Here is a 24844-nt window from a genome sequence, read left to right on the forward strand (position 1 = left end):
CACATGGAAAACGCGGAGGGGGAAGAAACGAAGCAAACCGCTTATGCACGGGACGGGACGCAATGGCGGAAAAACCCAGAGTAACCGATTATGCATGCAGCGCCCCCGGCGCTGCTTCTGGTTGCGCCCCGGTCACCCAGAATCTGCGCTTTCTTCCGCGTTTCGCTAACGCGGCTTTTTCGGCCGCATGCACCGAATCTGCGGCCAGTTGCAGCCGGCTCCATGCATTATTGGTGATTTTAGTCACCGCCATTCCACCCCGAATGCACGCTATCCCCCCCGTGCATAATGGGCCTAAGAGAAGACTGAGGAGAAATAGGAGTTAAACAGTTCAGCCCTTTCTTCATCATCTATTATAATTTCACTTTCTTGTCCACACAGTGGTCCTATGGTGCCCCTATTATTTTTCTTGCTTGAAATATAACTAAAGAAGCCTTTTTTGTTATGTTCTTGCTAGCCTAAGCTCATATTGAGCTTTAGCTTTTCTAACACTCCCCCTACAATTATTGGTTATTTGTTTGCAAGTGAATTTTTCCATTTCACACCGTAAAATCCAGTTCACTGAAATGGGATTGAAAGTGCGTTATTCAGCATGTGCGGAAGCGACCTGTGCCCAATTTCTGGAAGCCCTCTGCCTTGATGGGTCCAGGATTTGCCGGCATAAGACAGCTTCAGGGAGAAGAAGAAGATTTGGTTTTTATATGCCACTTTTCTCTACTAGAGGGAGTCTCAAAGTGGCTTATAGTCGCCTTCCCTTTCCTGTCCCCACAACAGACACCCAGTGAGGTAGGTGGGGATGAGAAAGCGCTGATATTACTTCTCTGTGAAAACAGCACTATCAAGACCGTGACTGCCCTAAGGTCACCCAGCTGGCTGCATGAGGAGGAGGAGGAGCTCATTTGCTCATTTTAAAAGGCACACTCTTAGGCATGCTCCTGCTAGGAAGGCTGAAGTGCTACTGTTAGAGCTGTGCATGATTGCACTTCCTGACATTTTGTGGTTGGCTCCGCCTCCTGTGACAGCCATTTTGTGGCTGTGCCCTCCACATTGTGTTGGAGTTCCAGAGGTGCCCACAGGCTCAAAAAATTTGGGGAATCCTGAACTATCCAGACCATAAGCACGGGGCAAAAAACAGCCTGTGGAATAAATGAGGCCAGATAACTTGAGTGATCAAACCAAGCTGCATGCCACGGGGAAGAGCACTCTTTCCCCCTTCTTAGCTTCTCTGGTCAATTTACCCTGAGGCAAGAGTCTATCAAACGCTATTGTGCAGACATTCGAAATCTGACAAGAGAGGAGAGTTTGTGAAAGACTCGTTTGCGCCTGGAAGGAAAGCAGAAAATATGATCTGGTTATAGAAGATATTGCTGGGGATGAGGCAGTTCTGAGAAGTTTTGTACACTGGGGAGAGCCTTGAGTCTTTTTTTGAAAAAGGGCGCTATAAATACTGTAGAAAGGGAGGGGAAATGGGAGTAGCTGTATGTATTGAAGGGGGGGTCTAATGGGGGGTGCCCTGTAGGTAACCAGACTAATGATTGGTGGGGGGTGGGGGCTGAGAAGAGGTAGTGTTGTGCTGGAAATATCCTGAGGACATCACTAAGGGGGGACTCATGAGCCAGAAAACCCAAAAGGGAGCTAGAGGGAATTAACAGGAAATTAGCAGAAGGCCGGAATGTGGTGGTTGTCTGAGGAATTCTGAGTTGAACTTTATGACAATGGAAATGGTGGTATACGTTCACAATAGCAGGTTTGGGAGGTCATTCACTCTCAGGGTTGTAAGTGATGCTTGCGATAGTGAAACACTATATTCTTGGTGCTTGGGGGGCAACAGTGTGTGTGTGTGTGGGGGGGGGCTCCTGGAGTTCTGGCCCCACAGGTAGACCTCCTGGTTTGGGCCATTGTGTGACGCAGAGTGCTGGACTGGATGGGCCTTTGGCCTGATCCAACATGGCTTCCCTTGCGTTCTTATGTCTGGGGCAGTGAAACACTGTATTCTTGGTGCTTGGGGGACAACAATGGAAGATCTTCTGGAGTTTTGGCTTTGCTGGCGGATCTCCTGAAGGTACCTGGGTTTTGGTCACTGGGAAGCTTCACTTGATGTGCGCAGACATACACGTAAATCTAAGAATTCGTTGGATAATTTCGTTGAGAAATGGTCTGAATTTTTGTTCCAAGTTCCAAGATAAAACTTCTCTGGGCGCTTATTGATAGGTCTGATTTGTAAATATTTTCATTTATTTATATTAGTAATTAAATAAATAAAAAGAAACGACAGAAACGATTGAGTCGTCGTGCAGCATCTGAAGGGGAAACATTTTTGTGATACTCAAGTTTTAACACACACCTTTATTTTTGTGTGTGCTTGGTGCTGAAACTGTAGCACAGGGGTAGTCAAACTGCGGCCCTCCAGATGTCCATGGACTACAATTCCCAGGAGCCCTTGCCAGCATTCGCTGGCGAATGCTGGCAAGGGCTCCTGGGAATTGTAGTCCATGGACAGCTGGAGGGCCGCAGTTTGATTACCCCTGCTGTAGCAGGAGAGGTAGTAAATCTCGATTGGAAAGGCGGGGCACAAGTGAAGGAAATAGACGAATAGCCCTCAGAACATTGAAATAAATGTTTTGCAAGCTGCCAACGGCTGTCGCATGACTTTAGAGATCCGGCAACCCCCCCCCCCCCCAATTCCTGACCATTTATTTTCCTCAGGGCAGGACTAAGTGCCAGAGAGCACGGCCAGTGACCACCTTGGCTTTTCTCCTGTCAGCCAGCCCCCCGTGCCCCCACCCGACCCCCAGCAGTGGGTGCAAAAAAACAACTGCCAATATATTCCTTTCAGGCCTTTAACACCTCCTTTTTTCACAGGTAGAAATGACTGCCTTAGGCATGTGGAGAGATCCCCCCCCCCCTCAATAACAGGAACATTAAAAAAAAAAAAAAAAGGAACATGAAGATTGAGGCTCCTCAACAGAGCCGTGGGGGCAAACGTACTGCCTTACCTCTCCTCTGCAGGAGCACCCCACTTTTTTCATAAGCAATACAAAGAGGGAGGGGGGGGAGAGATGGGAAATTACACCCAATTACCTGCAAAAAGCTTTCCCTCCGCCCCAGTGCAACCTCCCCTCCCTTTGCTAGATGGAGTGGGTGGGTAAGCCGTGGGAAGAAAGTGTACAGGCGGTGGGGGGGGGGATGGGGGGATTCCTGGAAAATGACAAGGCTCCAGGAGTTGGAGTGGGCGGCAAAAGGAATGCAACGAACCCGCAGCCAACCGGGATTTGCACGTATGAACCGCTGTGCAGTCCGCCCTTTGTCAAACCGGCCTCCTCATTCCCCGGAGGGGCCTGCTGAGTGTGGACCTAGTGTGGGTGTCTCTCCTCCCCCCCCCTTAATTTTCTGTCACCTCTAATGAGTCAGTGACAACCATGCCAGGAGCTGTTTCGCCTTGCTGGAGAGAGCAGAGCCCGTCACCCGTGGCTCCCTCCCTCCCTCCCCTCCCTTTGGAGTGCGTCTTTTGTCATTGTCAGCCGGTTGTTATCTTGCGTGGTGCGGGAAAGAGGTTTCCTTTCCAAATATAGTGTTGACAAGCCCAGGAGGAGGGAGGAAGTGCGGGGCGGCCCGGGGAGGGGAAGGGGGAAGCGGAGAAACATCGCGGCCCTCCTGTGGACTAGAAGCACAAAGGCTATTTGGAAGGCGAGCTGGCAAACCCTGAGGGAGGTGGAGGGAATTTTGAATTTGAAAGGCTTTGGGGTGGGAGGAAGGCACCTAAGAGGGGACAGGAAGAGGTTTCCTTGCCAGCTGTATTGCTCAGAAGCCAGGAAGGAGGGAATGGGGAAAGATCAGGGCCCTCCTGCAGAATTGGTGTCCAAAAGGCTATCCGGAAGGCGAACTGGCTGCCCCTAATAGAGGTGGAGGGGACGCTGAATCCGAAAGGCTTTGGGGTGGGTGGACGGCACCTGGGGGGAAACCAAGGGGCGGGGAGGGGGGAAAAGACTTGGGCGTTGTTGTCAGCACTGGAGAGCGTGGGAGGCAGCGCGGGAGGGGGGGGGACACACACGAGAAAGAGAGAACGGGAGGGAGGGTGAAAGCCCACCCACGCCACTGCCAAGCCGGGCTGAAAAGAGAGAAGTGTGGGATTTCTTTCTCTCGCGCTCCCCGCGGATCAAGAAGAACAGAAGCATTGCAATCTGTCGTTCGTATAGGAGAGAAGTGTTGGTGGAGAGGGGAAGAAAAGCACCCGTGGGACTGGGAACATCTGCTTGAAGAAATTGCTTCAAGAACAGCCAAGTTGGAAGGAAGTGCGGCTTTTGTACATGCAGGGATTTCGTTTTTTTTTTTTTTTGGTTTTGTTTTCCTCCTCTCCGACCCCCCCTTTCCCCGGAGTAGGGCACATGGAGCAAAAGAGGCGAGGTCCACCAAAGTTGTCTCTCCTTCCCCTCATCTATCCACTCCCCCCCCTTTCTAATAACTTCCCACAAATCCACCTTTCTCCCAATGTACAACTGGAAAGGAGTGCTGTTGCGGGGGGGAAATGAGTTTGGAGCGAGTTCAAGAGTTGCCACTGGTGGCTGCAGGGGTATTCTTGCAGGGTGCGTACATCTAAACTAAGATGCACAGAGGAATAAGCGACAGGTTGGACTAGATGACCCATGAGGTCCCTTCCAACTCTATTATTCTATGATTCTCCAAGCAGTATCATTATTTTTTGTTGTTATTTATTGTTCGGCGTGTGCATCATAGCCAGGGGAACTCCCACCCAAATCCTTGGAAGTCTCCCATCCAAAGGCTAGCCAGGTCGAGACTGCTTAGTTTCCAGGATCTGACAGGATAGGGCTTGCCTGGGCTAGCGGTAGGGGCAGCAGTGTCCACCCCTAACCTCTCAAGTCGTTCTCATCCCACACAATAGCATTTTTACTAAGTTTCCTGCCATTTTAATGTACTGAGCTTTGAGCTTCAAGGCCTGAAGCTTGCATTGGTTACAGTGGGCAGGATGGACCCATTAAGGAATCATAGAGTTGGAAGGGACCTCCTAGGTCATGTAGTCTAACCGCTGCACTAGGCAGGACACTCACAACCCTCTCACTCATCCACTGTAACCTGCCACCCCCTTGAGCCTTCACAGAATCAGCCTCTCCGTCAGATGGCTATCCAGCCTCTGTTTAAAAATCTCCAAAGATGGAGAACCCACCACCTCCCGAGGAAGCCTGTTCCACTGAGAAACCACTCTGACTGTCATGAACTTCTTCCGGATGTTTAGACGGAATTTCTTTTGTATTAATTTCATCCCATTGGTTCTGGTCCATCCCTCCGGGGATTGTGTTTTGTCTTTTTGGATTCCAGCAGTCTGACAATGACTGTATACTCGTTCTTGCTATCCTAGACCAGTGGTCCCCAACCTGCGGGCCGCGGCCCGGCGCCGGGCCGCAAAGGCCATGGCGCCGGGCCGCGGCTCCCTCTCCCCGCCCCCCCCCGCAGTAAAAAACTTCCCCGGCCGCAAGGTTGCGGCCCGGGAAGCTTCTTACTGCGGGAGGGCGGGGAGAAGGAATGAGGGCCGGGCTGCGCCCGTGCAGGCCGCGCCGGCGCGGCCCGCGGGTGCGGCCCGATCTGCGGGCGCGGCTCGCGGGTGCGGCCGGCGGGCGCGGCCGGGCGCGGCCCGATCCGCGGGCGCGGCCGGCGGGCGCGGCCCGAAGCGTGGGCGTGGCCCGCGCGGGCGCGGTCCCTGCGGGCGCGGCCCGATGCCCTGCCGGTCCCCAGCCTAAAAAAGGTTGGGGACCACTGTCCTAGACGGCTTCTGTTACCAGCATAGATGATGAAGGCAGCATCTTAGGGGGCCAGGAAAGAACTGCAGAATTGCAGACAAAGGTCCAGGGGATCCTGGAGGTGGATAAATACTTCCTGAATACTCAGGTGCATGGCGTAGGACCCAACATGCCTCCCGGGGTAACAGCCATGTCTTCCCTGGAGAAGTCCAGTTCGACTACAGTTGCAGACATCTTGGTGACATCCAGAGCAGAGCATAATATGCAGACAGAGGCCCTATTCCATGTATCCCCCATGTTGTATGTAAACCGCCCTGAGCCATACGGAAGGGAGATATAGAAATCAGATAGATAGATAGATAGATAGATAGATAGATAGATAGATAGATAGATAGATAGATAGATAGATAGATAGATAGATAGATAGATAGATAGATAGATAGATAGATAGATAGATAGATAGATAGATAGATATTTTAAGTCCAGTGTACAGCTGTGCGTAACAGGGCCTTCTCAGTGGTAGTGCCAGAACAGCGGAGCTCCCTTTCTTTACATGGCTTGTTTGGTTTGGTTTTAGAGAGAGCCAAGAGTCTGCTATTGAAGAGGCTGCTTAGTCTTGGTAATTTGAGGCACATTGTCTTGTCTGTCTCGCCGATGATCTGCCACGTTCTTTTCTGTTCTGGCTACGTGCAATTCGGGGAGGGGTTGGTTCTAGATGTGGGTGCTTCATTGTATTTCGTGCTCTCCTTTTATTCTGTTGTTGTAAGCTGCTTTGGAGCCCAAGAGTGGAATAAAAATAGCTTAATAAATATAGAATACGACAGACGGGGGAGCAAAATTGATGATAGCTTGAAAATCTTCCTTCATCCGGCCTCGTCAGTTCCCTGCTGCCTAGGATCTTTCCCCTAGTCTTTATCCAGCCCCACAATAATATTCCTATTTTCGGTACCAGCCAGGTTTTCCTTCTCTAGCAAATGACGAGCTGCTCACATTCTGATAGCTGCATTCCATGTGCAGCGGAAATGTCTGTGAACATTCTGTGCCATCACACCAGTTCTGCCCATTGAGTAACGTATCCCATACATTTCTCCTTAGTGGTGCTAGTTTGCAACCAAGCCTTCTGTCACAGAATGCAGCCAGAGTTGCTGTTTTTTGAAAGCTATTAAGCAATAAAAGTACTCCATGGCCATACATCAATCCTGTCAAGTGGGGGGGAGGAGCCTGGGAAAGGGGTGGATTTGGGGGAAGGGAGGGACCTTAGCCAGGTGGACTGTCGTAGAGGAGGAGTCTCAAAGCTGCTTACATTCACCTTCCCTTTCCTCTCCCCACTACAGACACCCTGGGAGGGAGGTGAGGCTGAGAGAGCCCTGATATTACTGAAGAAGAAGAAGAAGAAGAGCTGGTTCTTATATGCTGCTTTTCTCTACCTGAGGGAGTCTCAAAGCAGCTTAAAATCGCCTTCCCTTTCCACTCCCCACAACAGACACCCTGTGAGGGAGGTGAAGCTGAGAGAGCTCTGATATTCCTGCTCGTTCAGAACAGCTTCATCAGTGCTGTGTTGAGCCCAAGGTCACCCACCTGGCTGCATGTGGAGGAGGAACGGAGAATCAAACCCGGCTCGCCAGATTAGAAGTCTCCTCTACTAACCACTACACCCAGCTAGCCCATTTCCACAGAGGGACTGTAATCTGGAGCCCAGTTGTAATTCCAGGAGATCTCCAGGAGGCGACAAATGGAAACTGGCGATCCCTAACTTCCCCCATGTTTTGAAATGGCGAAAGGCAGACTCTATGAATATTCATAATTAAAATTCCTGGAAAAAAAACATAGACCACACAGAACAACCTACCACTGAATCTTTTTGCTCGTGTCTATTAAAATCCTCGGTTCCCGTTCTCAAATTAAGCCATTGCGAACAACCTCTGCTGCAGAACATCTCTTGGGTGCGATGCTAATTTCCAGCTTGGAAGAAGACTGTGTTTTAATGCCTTCTCCCCCTCCCCCTCCATTTGCATGTTTGCAGGATGGCTTCTCTGATTTCCAAGACGCGGTCCAGAGCTTCTACCAGCAGGATTCAGTCAAAATCCAGCAGGCGCTGTCCAAAGGGAAGTGCGAGGACCTTGGTTTGCAGGTAAATAGACACTCGTTCTCGTTGGGGCTCTTGACAAAGGCCCAAAAGCCGCCCCCACCCACCTGTCTGCCACCGGCCGCAGTTTCAGAGGTCGTTCTGACCTGACCGGGGTGATGGTTATAAATTGCTTAAAATGGTTATAAATTGCTCAACGAAATAATTGTGTTGAGTGGTAGGCGAGAGGAGATTTGAGGAGTTGTTTTTTGAAAGATACCTACGTGCATCCGGGGACCGGAGCAAGAGGAGTATCTATTCGGCGGCGCTACTCGGAAGGCAAGGAAGTAAATAAATGAGTAGGCGTCAGGATCCTTGAGGACACCCGTTCCTGTCATTAAAACATGGAAGCAACACAGAGCTACTCCTGTACCAAAGCCACGTCCGAAGTCTAGAGCAGGGCCTTGGCCGAACTACACGCTTGTAGGTACATGTCGATGGCATGCCTGTTTACATGAGTGTGGCAGAAGGCAAGATCCGTTTGGCCATTTTGCATGTTGCTCTGCTACAGACTTGATCTGAAAGTGGTTTGGGTGAAAATGAGAAATCTGAAGGCTGTTTTGTTTCACTTGGTGTTTGGGAGGACAGGCCAGGCTCTCGTTTAATTCCCCAACACAAACAACACCACAACGCTAACACAAACAGCATGATGCCAAGCCCCACCAGAAATTGCCAAGCCTTCCCCAGATGGATCTGTGATAACGTCAGATTGCCCAGTCTCTTTCTGCCTGGGTCACACCAAAGCACCACTGGGCCAAACGGTCAGGGCTACACATCTTTTCTGTTGCCCGGCTAAGACGCATCACTCAAAAGCTCATGCCTTAAATAAATCCTTGTTGGTCTTAAAGGTGCTACTGGACTCTGATTTTATGGTTATAAATGGAAAGGGTTTCTTAGACCGAGAGCCTCATTCAGGCAGGTCCTAATTTCCATCAAGAGGGACTCTGCGGTGTGTAAGGTTCCTTCAGAGAGAATTACAATTAACCTGAACCTCATCCATCTCCCAGTTTTAGAGGGAGGCAGAATTAGACACGGCCGCCCTTTGGCTTCTGTCACACAGTGTATCCTTTTTGATTCTCTGGTTTTATGTATCTCTGGAGTGTTTTTTTAAAAATAGATTCTTCAGCCTTTTTTCAACCATTCAGCCTCAGTGTGTTTGTTGACTCTCTGCAATTGGTAGAACCCACGAAGGTTTGAAGGGAACTGCCCCAAATCTTCCTTACACTGTTCTTCAGTGATCCTTCCAGGCCAGTGTTTTGATTAAGAACATGAGAACATAGAAAGAGTCGTGCTGGATCAGACCAGTGGTCAGTCTAGTCCAGCCTCCTGCCTCATATAGTGGCCAAGCAGTTTCTCTGGAGGGTAAAATACAGGGCAGAGAGGCCAAGGCCTTCCTAAGAACATCAGAAGACTCCTGCTGGATCAGTCAATAGTCCATCTAGTTTGGCATCCTATCTCATACAGTGGCCAGCCAGTTCCTCTGGAGTGCCAGCAACAGGGCATAAGGGCTGAGAAAAACAGAAAAGCCCTGCTGGATCAGACCAGAGATCCATCTAATCCAACATCCTGCCTCACACAGGGGCCAAGCAGTTTCTCTGGAGGACATAATATAGGGCAGAGAGGCCGAGGCCTTCCTAAGAGCATCAGAAGAGCTCTGCTGAGTCAGACCAATAGTCCATTTAGTTCAGCATCCTATCTCATACCGTGGCCAGCCAGTTCCTCTGGAGTGCCAGTAAGAGGGCATAGAGGCTGAGGCCCTCAAAACATCAGAAGAGCCCTGCTGGATCAGGCCAGAGGTCTATCTAGTCCAAATTCAAATTACAGAAAGACAACTTCAGTGTCGACTCCTCGTAATATTGTGGGAAGGAGTTTGGATGTTCCACTCAGTTTGGTAAAATCTTCCCACTGAGTCTCTTCTGTTTCCACCCAAATTTACCCCCATTAATTTGACACCCTGTTGTCATTATGCCCTTTCTGAAACATTCTACACTCCCCTCCCCCCACTGCCTTTTGGCTAGCTTAACAAGTCATCGTGTTCAACATACCTGTGGAGTTCCTTAATTCAGTTGAGTGTGAGTCCAAGGTCGAGTCTGCACGGGGCATTTAATCCACCACCCAGCTCGAATAAATCCCTTCCCTCTGCACTGAATTCGATTTCCATTTTGATTTGGGGGGCTTAAAATTTTCCCTCTACAACATGCATGATTGATCTGCGGTGACCCTACCTTTTCCCCACAATATCCAGGAGCGGATATAAGTCGCGATATTTGAAAAACTGACTCCAGTATAAGTGTAGATTTCTGCTTTTTGCGAATTAACTTCCTGCTCCATGCCTGATAGCAAAGCAGTCTTCCCTGATTGGCCAGGGTGTCAGTTCAAAGACTTCCTGGTTCCCGGTTGCAAGGTTTCTGTCCCTGTTTTAAAGTGACTGCACTCCAGAAGCCCACACTTCTCTCAGCAGAGATTTGCCTCATTTTCTGAGAGTCTGCTGCTGGCTCAGGAGTCAAAAGAAAAGAAATAAAGCACTAAGGCCGGCTGGGCTTCACCCGACCCCCCCCCCCCCTCACCAGTTCAGGAAAAGTAGTTCAGCTTCATGACTACCGCTCCCCTCCCCCCTCTGAGCTTCCCCAATCAAGTGCAGAAGACTTTCTGTTTCAGTTCGGGGCGGGGGGAGACCTAGATTCAAATTGATCTGAATTCAGCATGATTGATAATGGAAAAAACAAAGTAAGTGCAGAATCAGCCCAGGTGTGCAAGCATTCGTGGTCTACACAGGGCCTGGCCAGTTTATTAGCAGATACAGCAAAGCTTATTAATTCATTTAATCCCTGAGCTGCTTTACACATTGCATTCCTGGGTTCTCTAATGAGGATACTTGAACTATTTATTCACACTTTGGAAAGTGGCGTGTGCTGCATTAATATATTTGCATTATAAGTATCTTTAAAATATTAAGTGTAAATTTAAAGCAGGGGTCCCCTATTCTTTCGAGCCTGTGAACACTTTTGGAATTTTGGGATTTCGGGCACAGCCAGAAAATGGCTGCTGCAGGAGGCAAAGCCAGCCACAAAATGGCTGCTGCAGAAGGTGGAGCAAGCCACACAGTGGCTGCCATAGCTTCCCTTCAAACCTGCAGTGAAGATCTTGGTGCTGTGGTGCCAGCTGCTGTTGAAATGTTTTTTAAAACATCTGCACAGCTAATCAAAGCTCCAGTGGCCAATTAGAAGCCTTCTTGGGCAAAAGCTCCACCCACTTTCTACAGGCAGTTGCCAGGCACCAAGAAAGGTATCAGCAGGTACCAAGACGCCCATGGGTTTTCGGTGAGATCCACATTTACTTATTTATACAGGCATAAAAATTCTGTGGTGTCTGAGCAGGGAAAAAATTGATAACTTTTAAAATCCAAGCTGGCATAAAACTGGCATATAAAAAAAACAAAAGATTGGCATTGTTTTGGCGCTTAGGAACTGGAAATATTTCCCCAACCCCTGAATGCATACACTAGTTTTCTTTCTAATTTTCTGATTCTTTCTAATTTACACGGGTCATTTTAAATGGCATTTCCCCCCCAAAGATATTCTTTCCCGTCCTTTTCATTCCCCAAATATGCTTGGTTTCAATAAAAATCAGTCATATTTGGAGTTCAGAATAATTTTTTCACACCAGTAATTTATACAGGCCTTCGCAGGTTCTTCAGCTTGGATAATTAATTTTTTCTCTTCTTGTGGATAAGGCCTTGTTCTTTTTCTAGACATTTTTTTTCACACCCTTATTCCACACACATGTATTGTCATCCTACTCTTTTCGGAATGGCAGATTGTTGGATTTATCTTTAAAAAAACAAACAACAAAACTTGGACCGTGCCATTTCCACAAATAAATTTGAGTGGAATCTTGGCATAAACTGTTTTTTAAAAGTAGACGTTCCTTGTTGCCCTTGAAATATTTATATGTGTACACGTTAGATCTCAATAACATTTGAAAGTGTCTCACTAATTTTAGATTTAGGGCTCTGTTGACTAATACATAGTAAATGTTGTTCTCCCTTTTAATGAGAAACATCTTTGTTCCTGAACTATGCCCTTTGCACTTCGAATGAAACAGATTATTCAGTGCATTCTTTTTTTGCTGGGTCCCGAAATATTTCAGTATGTTTTGTAAAGGGATTCGATATTTGCAAAGCAGTACTAGAAATGTGTTTTTGTTTAAGCCAACAAAAGTGGGGGACTATAAACAAGCCATTCCCTTAGCTCTGTGTGCTCCCTTAGCATGAGAACTTCCTTTCCCTTTGTTCTCTCCTCTTCCATATTTGTGTTTGTCTCAAGCTGCTTCCTTGTGTCAACAAACCGGACCACCTGCCTGCCTCCCTTTCCCTATAGCAGACCCATCTGATAGTACCCTGATGACCTGGCACTGCACCCCTGTGTGTTCCTTGCACACTGATAGGCTGACAGCATCAAAAGACTTCAGGTGCGGAAGAAGTGTCCCTGCCCCATTGCCCCAGGGCCTTCCATGTCTTCTGAGGTGACACCTGTAAGGACTTGTGCTGGGGCATCTCATCCCCCCCCCCCCGTTTCCCTTCTTTGAAGCCTCCCCATCTCTTCCCTTTTATTTTATTTATTTATTATTATATTTATATACCGCCCTCCCCGAGGGTTCAGGGAGGTTTACAGAAAACAGGAAAGGATACAATTAACATACGGTAACAGATAACAATAACAGTAATAACATTATAACAATAACTTATAATGTTTTTGTTATAATGGCTGGCAGTCTTCAAGCAAAGGTTGGATACACACTTTTCTTGGATGCTTTAGGATGCTTAGGGCTGATCCTGCGTTGAGCAGGGGGTTGGACTAGATGGCCTGTATGGCCCCTTCCAACTCTATGATTCTATGAACTTAACAAGATCATAATTATAACGTTATAAAATAGAATTTGTGAGAGTCTCAATTCTTACTGGACCCAGTGGGTAACCGATTAGTGTTGGTCGTAGGGGGGTGGAGTTTGGTGGCCAACTGGAAGCGGTGGTTTGGTCGACCTCAACCAAATGCCTGGTGGAGGAGCTCCCTTTTGCAGGCCCTGTGGAACTGTTCAAGTTCCGTCAGGGCCCTAATCTACTTTGGGAGCTCGTTCCACCAGGTAGGGGCCAGAATGTAGAAAGCTCTGGCCCTGGTTGAGGTCAAGCGGGCTTCCTTGGGGCCAGGGACCACCAGGAGGTTGGACGAGGTAGAGCGCAAGGCTCTTTGAGGGGTGTAGGCAGAGAGGCGGTCCCTCCGGTACACTGGGCCCAAACCGCGTATGGCCTTAAATGTGATAACCAACACCTTAAGCCTGATCCGGAATTCAACCGGGAGCCAGTGCAGCTGCTGGAGGATTTCCATTTTTCTTCTCTCTTATTGCAATTCTGGGAGATCTCCAGGGCCCACCTTGATATTGGTAACCCTAGCTGGAGTAGGGGTGGCACATAAGATATTCTGTGGCAAAAATAGCATGCTCAGACTCCTCTCCTCCCCCTCTTTATGCGCTCTAACCTTCCCCTGTGTCAAAATTAGAATTTAATTACATACACCTGAGTATAACATTTGCTAAGTTCTTTCAACTTAATGAAATTGTATGTAAATTAAAGACAGCAAAATGTAATTAGAGATCTGTGTAAGAAGTAGAGCATTCCACAGGGTTTTTTGGAAGTTGGTATGCTGGGGTTTGGGTGGGATTGCTTTTTAAAGGAAGTTCCAAAATATCCAGTGCTGATGGATACGTTCATAGAGGAGTTCATCAAAGGTATAATTTTGCTGGTCACAAAGGCCAGGGGCCTGATACAACATATATAAAAATACGAGAAAGGAAGGCTGGCTAATTTGAATCCACCATAGGCTCCAAATCATGAAGGAATGAATTTCCAGAGGGTCTTCATTGGGACTAGAAGATCAGCCTGGCCCGATCTCATCTGTTCTCAGAAGCTAAGCAGGGTCAGACCTGGGCTGGTTTGGCACTTAATTCACTTTTTCCGTTGTCGATCCTGCTGAATTCAGTTCAATTTGAACCTGGGTCTTCCTCCTTCCTATCCCCCGAATTGAAACTGAAAGTGTTCTGCACTTGATTGGGGAAGCTCAGAGCGGGGAGGGGAGTGGTGGTCATGAAGCTGCTTGTTTATTTTTCTTTTCCTGAATGAGGGGGGGGGGGTGTGAAATCCAGCCAGGATTAAAGGAGAGTGCTTTATTTGTCTTTTGACTTCTGAGCCGGAGCAAGCTGGGGAGGAGCCAAGTGCAGCATGAGGCTCTTTCTTTATTTTCCTGAATGGGGGAGGGAGGGGGGAGGCAGCAGCAGCCTCACAGAGAAAAATAAATCCAGGAGGCAAAATCTCTGCTGAGAGAAGTGTGGGATTCTGGAGCGCAGTCACTTGAAAACAGAGCCCCAAATGAGGGAAATCTTACAACTGGGAACCAGGAAGTCTTTGAACTGATGCCCTGACCAATCAAGGATAAGACTCTTTTGCTACGTCAGCATTGGAGGCAAAGGCAGAAGATCTACACTTATACTGGGAGCTTTAAAAGCCAGTTCCTCAAATATAGTGAGTTATATCCAATCCTGGATATTATGAGGGAAAGGCAGAGTCACTGCGGATCAATCATGGATGTTGCAGAGGGAAAATTTAAAGCGCCCAAAATCAAAAGGGAAATTGAATACAGTGCAGAGGGGAGGGGTTTATTCAGGCTGGGAGAGGATAAAAGCAAAGTGCAGACTCAACCCTGGTTATTCCTTGGATTGGAGACCACCAAGGAATTCCAGCCTTGCTACATGGTAGCACAGCGAAGGCCCAGCTGTCATGAAACCCAAAACAACCCCTCTCCTGCAAAAATGTTGGGATGACTCCCTGTGAAAAGAATGAGGCCAACTTGTGCACCTGAATCCCATATAGGAAGAGGTAGTGAAGTGACACCCGAGCTTGGGAGCGAGTGGCACTGATTTCACTGGTGCATAATTCTGAGGAACGCATGTAGGATGTAAACTGAGTTGGAAATGCAGCATTGCTACTCTGCCATTAGTAGGTTTAGTGCCGGGGGCTGCAAGCTTTTGCTGCAGAACCAAATGCGGCTTCCTGAAAAAGAAGAGGAAGTCTTTATACTAAGGTCTGTGAGAGGAGGGTAGATAGGATCAGCATGCTGGCAGGGGCTCATGGGAATTGTAGTCCATGGACATCCGGAGAGCCACTATGCCATTTCTTGGTCCTGTGTTGTTATCCTCTGTGTGTGGCTGCTCAGAAAGTTCCTTTTGGGTCCTGGGTGCAGGCAGGATGGGTGTCAATCTCGGGCTTGGTTCCCTTTCAGCCGGAAAAGATGATGGCGAAGCAAATGGAATTCCTTTGCACCCAGGTGAATTTGGAGAGGCGCCTTTCGACGGGCCTCTACAGACAAAATTCGGAAGAGCTCGGTCTCAACGGCTTGACGCCGGACCACGCCGACGGTCAAGGTACCGTTATTTCCCTGCCTGTCTTTGCTTCCATTCAGCATTGCTTTTGTAGGGCATTATTTCCACTAGCAGTATCAATGCCGCTAAATGACATCGTATGAATCGCAGCAGTGTGGAATCGGTATCTCTGCAAAGTATCCCTCGATTAGGATGGAAGGGTAACTTGCACGGCCCGTGTAGGCCTTACGTTATGTCCTGATTTTTAAACCATACCCGTGTCGCCTTTCCACTAAATCAGGATCCACGAGGCCAGTGAACATGAACACCTTAAACCAGGGGGAGTCAAACTGCGGCCCTCCAGATGTCCACGGATTCCAATTCCCATGAGCCCCTGCCAGCTTTTGCTGGCAGCGGCTCATGGGAATTGTAGTCCGTGGACATCTGGAGGGCCGCAGTTTGACTACCCCTGCCTTAAACAATTGAAAATGGAGGTAAAGTTACAGAAATCCACTAGAAATACTGAAACCAACAGCTCTAGAAGAAGGGACGACAACAGTTATCAGGACAGAGAAATCCTCTGAAACGAGGACGTGACCTGATCCTGGATACCCTCAATTGGCTGGGGTCAGCTGCGAAACTCTCACCCACGCAGCTCTAGAATAACTTACTGCCCAGAGGTTCAAATTCGTCCCAAAGTTTTAACAGAGGGCTGTTATTTCCCAGGAGACATCATTTATCTCCATGCCATGAAAAGGTCCAGCTGCCGTATTCGACTACAAACCAAGAGGATGGGACAGATTTCTCCAGGCTTGTAGGCAATCCTGAGTGCTTCCATTTCTGTTACTGGTTGTAGTCACGTGGCCATTGTTGGCATGTCAAGGGGTGAATCAGGCAACCAGGTCCACGTGGGTAGAGGTCAGGGAGGCGGAAGCAGCCGCAGGGCAGGGCCCTGCATGCGCACAAGATAAATCAGGTAGTAGGTAGAGCAGCCATAGCTGTGTGCTTTAACGAGACTTTAGATGAATCTCCCGGGTGCACCTTTCTTCCAGGCGAAGGGCCTTTAAACCTCCGCACATCGGGACCACCCCACAGGCTGTTGCCGCACATTTCGTTAGACAGAGACGCTCACGTGGTGAAGCCCCTCTGCAATGACTTGAGCCGACTCTATTCCAGTGGGGAGGCAAAGTCACAACCTTCAGGTAAGGTTCAGCCATTTCATTTGTTATGACCCAAGGTCAGCCAGCGTGGGAGCTCAAATCGAGCAATGGTGAAACAAACAAAACCGTATACAAATTCTTAACTTCATGAAGAAGCAGAAGAAGAAGAAGAAGAAGAAGAAGAAGAAGAAGAAGAAGAGAAGAAGAAGAAGAAGAAGAAGAAGAAGAAGAAGAAGAAGAAGAAGAAGAAGAGAAGAAGAAGAAGAAGAAGAAGAAGAAGAAGAAGAAGAAGAAGAAGAAGAAGAAGAAGAGTTGGTTCTTATATGCCGCTTTTCTCCACCCTAAGGAGTCACAAAGCAGCTTACATTCACCTTCCCTTTCCTCTCCCCACAACAGACACCCTGTGGGGTGGGGTGAGGCTGAGAGAGCCCTGATATTACTGCTCGGTCAGAACAGCTTTATCAGTGCCGTGGTGAGCCCAAGGTCACCCAGCTGGCTGCATGTGGGGGGAGTGCAGAATCGAACCCTGATTTCTATGATGCATAAAGTTTGAAGCATCTGCTTCCTTCCTTAACCTGCAGAATTTGGCCCCTCTTATGAGTGGTTTCATTAAAACAATCTGCAAGGAGAGTGAATGTATAAAATTTATCAGACCTTCCTGGAAACTTAAATAAAGCAGGAGTGATCTGCTCTCCTCCCCCATCCAGTTGTAACTAACATATGGTGACCCTGTACGGTTTTCAAGGCAAGAAACATTCAGAAATGGTTTGCCCTCACCTGCCTCTTTGCAGCAACCCTGGACTTTCTCTGTGGTCTCCCATCCAAGTGCGAACCAGGCCCAACCCTTCTTAGCTTCTGAGATCTTACGAGATGCAGCTAGCCTGGGCTACCTAGCAAGAGGTATTCAGAGGTGGTTTTTGCTCTTCCCTCTTTGTAGCAAACTAGGACTTTCTTGGCTGTCTCCCACCCAAGTACTGATTAGGGCTGACCTTGCTTACCTTTCAGGATTTAACAAAATTGGACTAGCCCGGGCTATTGAGGCCAGGGCCGAAGCAATATACAGGGAATGCATAGCCTGATAAAAGGGACAGTGAAGTCAAACTCTTTCAAGGGTGTTCAGTTGGCAAAACCACACACTGTAGGAATGCAGGATGCTTAAATAGTTACCTTGCAGCAGAGCTGAAAGTAGAACCTGTGAGGAAAGGCTGAGGCAAATGCCTCAACAGGAAGCCATTCTAACATGTCCCTTGGGAGAAAAATTGGTTTCCAAGATTCCTCCATGGCTTTCCTATCAATTGGCCAAAAGGATGGGGAATGGGTGAGATTAATCAAGAGCCTGGCTGGCCTTCTTGTTGCGATAGAAATGTACATAAAGGCCAGTCGTGTGTGACGCCTGTGTGCACTGTTCCTTCCCACATAGGTGTTAGTCACCCCAGGTAGAGCATTTGGGTGGGAAGCTGCCACGTCATCTTTGCTGCCCACAGGATGGCTCCTTGTATTTATGACTGCTACGGCCACTTGGAAGCATTTTCAGGCTGCCTGATAGGCACAGCCCTGCAAGCAGAGATTTATTGCAGGTTGAGGACCATGGCAGCCCCCTAAATCAGGGGTAGTCAACCTGTGGTCCTCCAGATGTTCATGGACTACAATTCCCCTGAGCCCCTGCCGGCAAATGCAAATGCTGGCAGGGGCTCATGGGAATTATAGTCCATGAACATCTGGAGGACCACAGATTGACTACCCCTGCCCTAAACATTCATCTCGAGAAACAGACTCTAATCTGGAGAACCAGATTGGATTCCCCACTCCTCCATGTGCAGGCAGCTGGGTGACCTTGGACCAGGCACAATGCTCTTGGAACCGATCTCACAGCAGTCCTGTCAGAGCTCTCTCAGCCCCACCAATCTCACAGGGTGTCCACTGTGGGGAGAGAAAGGGAAGGCGATTCCTCGCTCCTCCATGTGTAGGCGGCTGAGTGATCTTGGACCAGGCACAATTCTCTTGGAGCCAGTCTCACAGCAGTTTTGTCAGAGCTCTCTCAACCCCACCTATCTCACAGGGTGTCCCCTGTGGGGAGAGGAAGGGAACGCGATTGTAAACTACTTTGGGACTCTTTCGGGTAGTGAAAAGCGGGTATAAAAACTAGCTCTTCTTTTCTCTTCCATGTCTCCTACCAAAGTACCCACCAGTACTGTCCCAGTGATCCCATAGGGTTTTTGAGGCAAAAGGTGAAGAGAGGCGGATTGCCATCGACTATCGCTGCACAGCGACCCTGGGCATCCTTGGTGGCCTCCCATCCAGGGCTGACCCTGTTCAGTTTCTGAGAGCAGGCTACCATTATAGCTCACTTCTTCAGATACCTTCATCAGGTTGATGGGTTTCCATTCTGGTTGGTTAAATGTGGTGCCTTCCATGGAGACAGGTCAAGACGGGTAGTGTGTAGTAGTAGAAAAGAGCCAGAGTCTGGGTGCACCTTAAAGACTAATACAATTTGTGACGGGATGAGCTGCTCACTTCATCAGATACACCTAGAATGTGAGTCCATCTGTCCTTATACCTTTGAGAGTGGAATACTCCTATTCAGCACCTGAAATCCCTCCACTCAGCATGATATCAGGATAGATGGACATATTCTAGCTCACAAAAGTTCTTCCCCCGCCACACATTTTGTTAGTCTTTAAGGCACTAGTGGACTCTCGTTCTTCTCTACAGCTAGAATGTGAGTCCATCTAGCCATCTCTGAAGAAGTGAGCAGTGACTCACAAAATTTCCTCCCCTGCCACAGATTTTGTGAGTCTTTAAGGTGCTCCTGGACTATCTCTTTCACTCAAAATCAAGGCAGTTTCCCCTGGTGTCATTAGAGAAGGCCCAAAGCTTGAAAAGTCTTGGAACTCAGAAACCTTCATGGGACCTGACTTGCAACATCTTCAGAATGGGGCAACCTGTGATTCATACAGCTGCAAGGAATGTCAGCTTGAAATCCTGGGAGGCCGACTTGCTAATGATTTTAAGGGACTGAGTCATCATCTTGAACTCTTGGTCTTCAGCTGGCTGGAAGCCAGAGCTGGTGAAATAGGGTTGCCCCCATTCTCAGAGCTGTGTCGCGGCCCATGTGAATGTAGATTATGTACAAGGAGAATAGGTTGATCACAGTGGAATGGAAGGTGATGACATGGTACAGATCGCTCTCATCGTATCTCAGAAGCTAAGCAGGGTCGGTAGTCGGAAAGAAGACCATCAAGGAAAACTTGGCAGAGGAAGGAAATGCCAAATCATATGAGATCTCAGACACTAAGCAGGGTCAGAACATGGATGGGAGGCCACCATGGATGACTCTGCAGAGGAAGGCAATTGCAAACCACCTCTGTTTCTCACATGCTAAGCGGTACTTGGATGGAAGACTCCCAAGGATGATTCTGCAGAGGAAGGCAATGGGAAATCACCTCTCCTTCTCAGATATCAGAAGCTAAGCAGGGTCAGTACTTGGATGGGAGCCTATCAAGGAAGGCTCTGCAGGGGAAGGCAATAGCAAACCATTTCTGCTTCCCACACGTCTAGAAAGACCTTGCTAAAAGTAACATCAAGTCTGTTGTGACCTGACACTACTTATGTTCCGCACAGGAAAATCCAGCTGCCAAAGCACATTGAAAGTGCGTTATCCTATGTGTGCGGAGTGGGCCAGGCTGACTTCTGATAGCTAATGAGATCGGGCCAGCCTGGGCCATCCAGGTCAGAGCAAATTGGGGGTGGGAAGTGCCTTTTGGTGACCCTTAATGGAGTTTTCAAGACCAGAGATGCACAGAGGTGATTCTCTGCCTACCTATTCTGTCCCTTGCAGGGCTCCGACTTGTTGAGAGTCCCTGGCCCCAGGGATGCTCACCTCGCCTTGGCCAGAGCCAGGGCCTTTTTGGTCCTGGCCCCTACCTGGTAGAATGAGCTTCTGGAGGAATTGCGGGCCCTCGGAGAGCTTACCGCTTTCCGTAGGGCCTGCAAAATGGGCCAGTGCTAGAGCAGGTGGTATGGGTCCCCCTTGGCATTGGCGCCTGAACATCTTGGTTCCTCCCCCCATGCTGCCCTCGCAAGGGCCTTCCTGTTTTAAGGAGGGCCATGGTTTTCTTGCCATCTGTCAAGGTTTTTCTGTATTGTTGCAATTGGGGTCTTAATGGGGTTTTATTGTATGGATTGTGTGATCCACCACGAGCCGATTTTCGAGAGTGGTAGGCTATAAATCCAATAAATAAATAAATACATGGGGTGCCTGGTGCCTACCCAGACTACCTTGGTAGTCTCCCACCCAAGTCCAGACTGATGCAGTTTATCCTCTAAGCTTTAACAAGATCGGGCTGGAATGGGCTATGAAGGCTGTTAGTTAACGTGGCAGAAGATTGTTACTGGCATCTCTACATTTCCTTAAAGGTTTTTATTCTGTTGCATTTGTGCTTTGTCCCTTTTGCAGAAGGCCTTGGCATCTTGAAAGATTTCCCTCACTCAGCTTTCAGCAACTTTGAAAGGAAAGTCATCAAGACCGAGCCGGAAGACACAAGATAGCCGTACTTTGGGAGGCAAAAGGAGGGGTATTTTATTTAAGAATAAAGCTCCACAGGAGAAGTCGAGCAAGCCTTAATAACCATTGTTGCCTCACTGAAATAAGAGATTTCATAGCCAAAGCCGACGAACTGGGATGTCCCAGCCAGAACCGGGGAACGGACGAGACAAACCCCGTTTGCCAACGGAAGCCCGCAGGGAGAAGCGGGTGCAAACATTCCGAAAAAGTGACTTTGAACTTTGGGAAGGGGTCCCGAACTAATACTGTGGGCTCTCATTATTTAAGAATGTATTATGTATTTGTATAACTTATCATCAGAGTTTAAAAAAAAAAGTAATCTAAATGTCAGGATGTGTCCAGTAGACGTAGCTGCCATTATGTTTACTTGAACTTTTAGTGTCTGCTTTAACGTTATGACGCATAGGATAGCCGTGAGTCTGATTCTTTTTACCAAAAAAAAAAAAAAAGTCCTTAGTTAAGGGATGTGGGGAAGAGAGCAAACAGAAAGCGTTGGACGCCTTTATAACACACTTCAACAGTGGGTTTGCAATCTTTGTTTTTTAGGAGTGCGAAAAAATAAGCGGTTACATAAAACGGAGCATTTGCAAAAAGCCGAGTGTACTAGAATAGGCACTCCGGTTGCTTAACGGTGTAACTTTTTGCGAGGCTTCATGAGAGTCTCCGTAACGTATTTATTTACATGGTATTTCTATCAGCTATTTAGGGACTTGCGGTGGGGGGAGGGGAGCAAGATTGCACACTGAATTCCGAACAAGAGAAGAATAAGCCCCCTCTTTTATAAGGAACTCTCTTTGCTAGACATTATGGCTAGAAACATTTCGGAGCCTTCCCCTAGATCAGGGGTAGTCAAACTGCGGCCCTCCAGAGGTCCATGGACTACAATTCCCAGGAGCCCCCTGCCAGCATTCGCTGGCAGGGGGCTCCTGGGAATTGTAGTCCATGGACCTCTGGAGGGCCGCAGTTTGACTACCCCTGCCCTAGATGCTATTACATCTAACAATCAAAAGAATAAGAGGCTAGGAGAACAATGCAGAGTTTGTGTGTCATCGTTAAGGCATGTACAGTCTCTGAAACGAAAAGAGGAAAGCGATTTTGGAAACGACCAAACGAAAATGTGTGGTGGTCAGTGAGTAACTAGCTGCAGTTTCTCAATCCACTTTAATTCATGACTGCATACTGAACACATTTTCCTTTTGTATGAACAACTGTGCTATTTATTTTGCAGACGAGGGTTTGGGTTGTTGTGGTTTTGTTTGTTTTTTTAAACGAGTCATTCTTCCAGATGCCATTCTATACCGTTCGACGACCGATGCGTAGCAGACAACCTGGTCTTTACCTCTTCAGTATTTCATCTACACATTCTTACACCGACATCTTTTCATGTGCGTGGTTGCGCCACTGCCATTAGAAGCGGTTTCTATGCCTTAAGTTTATCAAACTGGAATTTGCTGACCGTACTTTCAGAGAGGGCCATGGAAAGGCCTCCTTCCCCCCTCCTTGGGAATCTTCTATCATCGGCCATTTTTCTTTCTATCTGGAGGTTGTTTTGCTTCATGTGGTCGTGATGACTGAACTCATCCCATGTGCCCCATTGAAACGTGTCAACTCAGCGTGAGGTGAAAAATTTCACACCTCCGTCTGGGATCGCTGTAAAACGTATTTAATAACTGTTATCACTTGATCTTAGGAACAAAGCTTTATAGTACAGACATCAAGTAAACGTTTTTATTTTTAATACTATAAATGTTTTCTTTTTTTGGTCTTCGGAGAACCTTTTTTCCTGAACTGCGTTGTACTATTTCGCTGGGGAAAGGAATGTGTTTTAAGGAACGGAATCGAAAGCCGTGCTGGATCAAAACAAAATGGCCGACAAGGAGCTCAAAAATGGCTCCTTTTATTGTTTCGGGAGCGAAGAGTGCGTTTCCCTGTCCCCTCAGGCTGTTCAATATCTGAGTTATTTCACAGAACGTGACAATAATTTATAAAGTAAGTGCTTTTCACTAGCCATAGGACGTAACGTTTTGTTTTCTATAAAAGGCCAATGTAATGTAGTTGTAAATTAAATCTATTTTTTTATTTTCTGTTGTAAATGACCTGAAGTCATCTCTGTGGGAAGTACCACAGTACTTGATTTTTTAAAAATTGTCCAGTGAACCATTTCAGGCCCAATAGATGCGCTTCTTTTTGAAAGCTCTTTTTGGTTGGTTTATATATATATTTTTTGTTGCCCTGGTAAGTGGAAGCTGCTAATGGTCCTTCCTCACTTATTGTAGACATACACTGTTGTAGAAGTAAGAACTGATGCCAACGGACAGAAATGCAAGAGGCAAATAGTTCTTCACTCAGCTGTACTGCCTCAGAAAGCACCAAGGGGCCTGTTGGAAGGATCCCCTCAGTCTGGTCTCTTCACAAGAGGAAGATTTTTCTGTCAGGAATAAGGGTTCTAACCCAGGGGTAGTCAACCTGTGGTCCTCCAGATGTCCATGGACTACAATTCCCATGAGCCCCTGCCACCAACTGCTGGCAGGGGCTCATGGGAATTGTAGTCCATGGACATCTGGAGGACCACAGGTTGACTACCCCTGTTCTAACCAGTAGGGCTTTCACACATGCTGAATGACACACTTTCAATCCAGTTCAGCGACCGTTTGCAAGTGGGTTTTGCTATTTCGCACAGTAAAATGCAACTGCGAAGTGGATTGAAAGTGCATTATTTACTGTGCTTGAACAGTCTCCTAGCCCAGTGTATTTATCTTGACACACAAAGAGCAATTGTGCTGTGGAGATGCACACGGATGTCTCCTCTTCTCTCTTGACCTGCTCAGTTGCATGGAGGACACAATAAAGCTTTTTCAGATGTTACGTTTGGGGGGGAATCCAACCACGTGGGTCGTGTCCATTTTGTCTGAATAGGGAAATGTGCCCGTTTCAAGGTTTTGGTACACATGAACAGAACACTACATTTTTCAGGGTACAGGATTGCATGTTGTGAAACCAGAAAATACGCACTTCCCAGCTATTCAGACAAAATACTGCGTGTGTCGGGAGTGCCGTGGATACAAGGTGTGCCTGGATTTGTGGCTGGATCCTTCCCAAACATTACGTTTGCAAAAGAAGAAGAAGAGTTGGTTCTTATATACCGCTTTTCCCTACCCGAAGGAGGCTCAAAGCGGCTTACAGTCGCCTTCCCTTCCCTCTCCCCACAACAGACGCCCTGTGGGGTGGGTGAGGCTGAGAGAGCCCTGATATCACTGCTCGGTCAGAACAGTTTTATCAGTGCTGTGGGGAGCCCAAGGTCACCCAGCTGGTTGCATGTGGGGAGTGCAGAATCAAACCTGGCATGCCAGATTAGAAGTCCGCACTCCTAACCACTACACCAAGCTGGCTCTCAGGTGGTATCACTCACGTCTTGGTAGGCTCCTAATTTGCAGCCAATAGATTTCTGCTGCAGGATTTGAAAGAGTTTCCTAGAATTCAGAGAGTCAAGAGAAAAATTGTTGGCAGTAATTTCCCCACTTTTTCTGTTTGTAGGAAGGCCACTTTTCAGCTGCAGCAGTTTGTTTTGTTGTGATCTTTTAAGTTTGTCTGCGTTTGTATTCTCGTTTGCCTCATTGCTTACGAAATAAAAGTCACCTCGGCAAAAGTTTTCCTTGTTTCATTTCCAATGGGGGGGGGGGGAGAAGAGGAACTAATTCTGCAAAAAAGTCATGTTGTCACTCAGGTAGAGACGGTTTTACCCTCTAATTCCCCCCTACTAATAAGGACAAGTTGAATTCTTAAACTAAAAACGATCGTTTCAGAGGGCAGCCATGCTGGTTTGCAGTAGAAG

General features: G+C 47.8%; 1 protein-coding gene and 1 long non-coding RNA gene across 3 annotated transcripts in view; both read left to right on the forward strand.

The window, feature by feature from the left end:
• Positions 1-21879, forward strand: part of NAB1 (NGFI-A binding protein 1) — a 61792-nt gene extending 39913 nt beyond the window's left edge. For both annotated transcript variants that reach the window (XM_077319482.1, XM_077319483.1), the window contains exons 5-8: positions 7777-7884; positions 15210-15351; positions 16341-16490; positions 20905-21879. In XM_077319482.1, the coding sequence (XP_077175597.1) occupies positions 7777-7884; positions 15210-15351; positions 16341-16490; positions 20905-20996 (492 nt within the window). In that variant the 3' untranslated portion in view covers positions 20997-21879. The remainder of the gene's footprint in view (positions 1-7776; positions 7885-15209; positions 15352-16340; positions 16491-20904) is intronic.
• A 62-nt stretch (positions 21880-21941) lies between these two features.
• Positions 21942-24658, forward strand: LOC143829117 (uncharacterized). The gene is made up of 2 exons (XR_013228003.1): positions 21942-23469; positions 23587-24658. It is a non-coding gene; the product is annotated as an uncharacterized LOC143829117 (long non-coding RNA).
• Positions 24659-24844: the final 186 nt, after the last annotated feature.

This window comes from Paroedura picta, chromosome 2 (assembly GCF_049243985.1).
Source record: "Paroedura picta isolate Pp20150507F chromosome 2, Ppicta_v3.0, whole genome shotgun sequence".
Classification (NCBI taxonomy): domain Eukaryota; kingdom Metazoa; phylum Chordata; class Lepidosauria; order Squamata; family Gekkonidae; genus Paroedura; species Paroedura picta.